The sequence below is a fragment of the Nanorana parkeri genome, unplaced genomic scaffold (assembly GCF_000935625.1).
Source record: "Nanorana parkeri isolate BGI_ZX_2015 unplaced genomic scaffold, ASM93562v1 scaffold3606, whole genome shotgun sequence".
Lineage (NCBI taxonomy): Eukaryota > Metazoa > Chordata > Amphibia > Anura > Dicroglossidae > Nanorana > Nanorana parkeri.
Window position 1 is genome coordinate 22,940 of NW_017309874.1, and position 4,299 is coordinate 27,238.

Sequence of the window (4,299 nt, forward strand, 5' to 3'; positions counted from 1 at the left end):
ATACCAGGACACACCGACCCCTCCAAATACCCAAATCCAGGACACACCGACCCCTCCTAATACACCAATACCAGGACACACCGACCCCTCCCAATACACCAATACCAGGACACACCGACCCCTCCTAATACACCAATACCAGGACACACGACCCCTCCCAATACACCAATACCAGGACACACCGACCCCTCCCAATACACCAATACCAGGACACACCGACCTCTAGGACACACCGACCTCTCCTCAGTCCTCCCCCCTATAATGGCCATTACTGAACTATTTGCCTGTACACTCCGGCACACATCCCAGCGGTGAAGCTGCCCCCCAGAGATCTGCACTCGGTATACACCTAGCGGCAGTCGGTGTGATCTCTCGCGGTGGCTGCGTTTAATCTCAGGATTAGTCAGAAGTTCACAGTCTGCCCTGAGCAGATTATTGGCTTCCGAGAAGCTTTTGAAGCAATGAGCAAAGAGGCTCTTTGATAGCGGTAATGGTGTTCAGCTTGTCAGATCACAGGCAGGAGAACAATGATCGGCAGAGGAGGAGAGAGTGCGGCAGTAATAGGCGGGCTGTGGCCACTGCTATGTGCCATGCCGGGAACTTACCGTCATCGGCTCATCAAGAAATGAAAACATGAATGGAGTGCGGAGAAGGTCTGCTGCTCTCATGAAGGGGAACTTACACCTTCCTGTAAGCAGGCTCTTGAAGTGTCCACTGGGGCCAGAGTTGTGGGTGATTATTTAGGGAGGGTAAGGCAGACTCATGGGAGTGTGAAGTGTGGGTAGGAGGTGCTGGACCAAGTTTTACAGAGTAGAGTGAAGTCTTATACTGCAATGTAGAATGACTCTGGCTAGGCTGTTATCAAACATCAAGGGGCCTTACAGGTGCCTTGGGTTAAATCATGGAGGGGTAGGGAAGGGTCCTTACAGGTGCCTTGGGTAAAATCATGGAGGGGTAGGGAAGAGGTCTTACAGGTGCTGGGGGTAAAATCATGGAGGGGTAGGGAAGGGGCCTTACAGGTGCCTTGGGTAAAATCATAGAAGGGTAGGGAAGGGGCCTTACAGGTGCCTTGGGTAAAATCATGGAGGGGTAGGGAAGGGGCCTTACATGTGCCTTGGGTTAAATCATGGAGGGGTAGGCAAGGGGCCTTACAGGTGCCTTGGGTAAAATCCTGGAGGGGTAGGGAAGGAGCCTTACAGGTGCCTTGGGTAAAATCATAGAAGGGTAGGGAAGGGGCCTTACAGGTGCCGGGGGTAAAACCACGGAGGGGTAGGGAAGGGGCCTTACAGGTGCTGGGGGTAAAACCACGGAGGGGTAGGGAAGGGGCCTTACAGGTGCTGGGGGTAAAACCACGGAGGGGTAGGGAAGGGGCCTTACAGGTGCTGGGGGTAAAACCACGGAGGGGTAGGGAAGGGGCCTTACAGGTGCTGGGGGTAAAACCACGGAGGGGTAGGGAAGGGGCCTTACAGGTGCTGGGGGTAAAACCACGGAGGGGTAGGGAAGGGGCCTTACAGGTGCTGGGGGTAAAACCACGGAGGGGTAGGGAAGGGGCCTTACAGGTGCTGGGGGTAAAACCACGGAGGGGTAGGGAAGGGGCCTTACAGGTGCTGGGGGTAAAACCACGGAGGGGTAGGGAAGGGGCCTTACAGGTGCTGGGGGTAAAACCACGGAGGGGTAGGGAAGGGGCCTTACAGGTGCTGGGGGTAAAACCACGGAGGGGTAGGGAAGGGGCCTTACAGGTGCTGGGGGTAAAACCACGGAGGGGTAGGGAAGGGGCCTTACAGGTGCTGGGGGTAAAACCACGGAGGGGTAGGGAAGGGGCCTTACAGGTGCTGGGGGTAAAACCACGGAGGGGTAGGGAAGGGGCCTTACAGGTGCTGGGGGTAAAACCACGGAGGGGTAGGGAAGGGGCCTTACAGGTGCTGGGGGTAAAACCACGGAGGGGTAGGGAAGGGGCCTTACAGGTGCTGGGGGTAAAACCACGGAGGGGTAGGGAAGGGGCCTTACAGGTGCTGGGGGTAAAACCACGGAGGGGTAGGGAAGGGGCCTTACAGGTGCTGGGGGTAAAACCACGGAGGGGTAGGGAAGGGGCCTTACAGGTGCTGGGGGTAAAACCACGGAGGGGTAGGGAAGGGGCCTTACAGGTGCTGGGGGTAAAACCACGGAGGGGTAGGGAAGGGGCCTTACAGGTGCTGGGGGTAAAACCACGGAGGGGTAGGGAAGGGGCCTTACAGGTGCTGGGGGTAAAACCACGGAGGGGTAGGGAAGGGGCCTTACAGGTGCTGGGGGTAAAACCACGGAGGGGTAGGGAAGGGGCCTTACAGGTGCTGGGGGTAAAACCACGGAGGGGTAGGGAAGGGGCCTTACAGGTGCTGGGGGTAAAACCACGGAGGGGTAGGGAAGGGGCCTTACAGGTGCTGGGGGTAAAACCACGGAGGGGTAGGGAAGGGGCCTTACAGGTGCTGGGGGTAAAACCACGGAGGGGTAGGGAAGGGGCCTTACAGGTGCTGGGGGTAAAACCACGGAGGGGTAGGGAAGGGGCCTTACAGGTGCTGGGGGTAAAACCACGGAGGGGTAGGGAAGGGGCCTTACAGGTGCTGGGGGTAAAACCACGGAGGGGTAGGGAAGGGGCCTTACAGGTGCTGGGGGTAAAACCACGGAGGGGGTAGGAAAACAGGAGAACCACAGCAATGGTTTTGCCGTCTGACATTCTTTTTCATGTTGGTAAGCCAATGTACTTAGCGGGCTGTAACCTGCGTCCTTCATCAGGGACCTGAATGGACTGGGGAACGGTGGAGTAACGAGGCTTCTTACTAGAGGTCCGGCTTCAGCAGTCGGTGACACCTTCTCCGTACTAAGAAGCCGGATTCCTCCCGAGTTCCTCAATCCATTTGAATCCACCGTTTCATCAAAGACAGAATCCGAGGCCTTGATGAAGGAGGCACAGGAGACACGTTGGTTTATTAGACGCGATTTCTATGACGAGAGAGATTTTCATATCGCAAATCTATTGCTGTGGTGCGTCTGTCCTCCGACGCCTCATGGTCATGTCATGTGGTGTATAGGGACATAAGGGGATTGTGACGGACTGAACCGTCACTGGGGCTGCTGGAGGAGCCTGGGGGCTAGCCTCCTTCCAACCCCCTCCAATGGGTTCAGGGGTCTCCAGTGACGGGGTTCAGGGATCTCCAATGGCGGGAGTCAGGGGTCTCCAATGGCGGGAGTCAGGGGTCTCCAATGATGGGGTTCAGGGATCTCCAATGACGGGGTTCGGGGGTCCCCAATGGCGGGAGTCAGGGGTCTCCAATGACGGGGTTCAGGGGTCCCCAATGGCGGGAGTCAGGGATCTCCAATGATGGGGCAAACTCATTAGTAATAAGCATGGTTTTACAATGGGACTTCCAACGTGCTCATAAAGCTTTGATGGTCCCTAAGGTATCTCTTGTGACCCATTTCCAACCTCCTCAGCCAGTTAGATGCTGCAGGGCTTGTACCCTGCCACATGAATGCCCCTCTCCTGGGCCCCCAGCATACTGCCCTTCCTCCTGAGCAGTGAGTGTATGAGAAACAAATGCTGTAACCGGTGCGTTCCTGAGGACCCCCACGCACCCCCACCATAGGAGACGGACTGAGGACCCCCACGCACCCCCACCATAGGAGACGGACTGAGGACCCCCACGCACCCCCACCATAGGAGACGGACTGAGGACCCCCACGCACCCCCACCATAAGAAAGCCCCCCCCCAGAGTGTGGAAAGCCCCCCAGCCGTGTGATGAGGAGAAGATGGTTCCCCGGGAGGTGATTTCCTGGATTTGGAGCCCATTCCTCCCGTGCTCAGCATGCGCTGCCATCACACCGTCGTCGTTACAATTGTATGAATAAAGTTCAGTCAGCAAATTCTAGAACCACTGATCTCCGTCCAAGTGTGAACTTTATTGCCTTCCGGAACCAGTGCCAGCACCATCGCCGGGGAGCAGTTACCGGACCCGATTTCTGGATCAATGACGAGTGATTTATGTCAGGATCTAAGGCCGGCTGCCTCGCCCCGCCCCGTCCCTGTGGTAGCCCATCCCCCCTGCTATGTTCCCGCAATGCACTGCGCTGGTGTTGTGTGCTTACCTCCAGGGTAGTACTCGTTCACCGGCCAGTTATCCACTTGTAGGGTCGCGTTGCCTCCATTGCGAGTGTATTTCACCACGTGATATTTACCATCATTCACCGGGGTGCTCTCCTCCCGGATAGAGATGTCCATCATACCGATGTTAAACTTCACGCCCACTTTGCCTTGTTCCTGCGGG

At 56.8% G+C, this 4,299-nt stretch overlaps 1 protein-coding gene across 1 annotated transcript in view; it reads right to left on the reverse strand.

The window, feature by feature from the left end:
- The window catches only part of LOC108803325 (neurexin-3-beta-like), a 34,677-nt gene that overhangs the window by 18,999 nt on the left and 11,379 nt on the right, over positions 1-4,299 (reverse strand). The window contains exon 2 of the mRNA XM_018575173.1: positions 4,121-4,292. Within this exon, the coding sequence (XP_018430675.1) occupies positions 4,121-4,292 (172 nt within the window). The remainder of the gene's footprint in view (positions 1-4,120; positions 4,293-4,299) is intronic.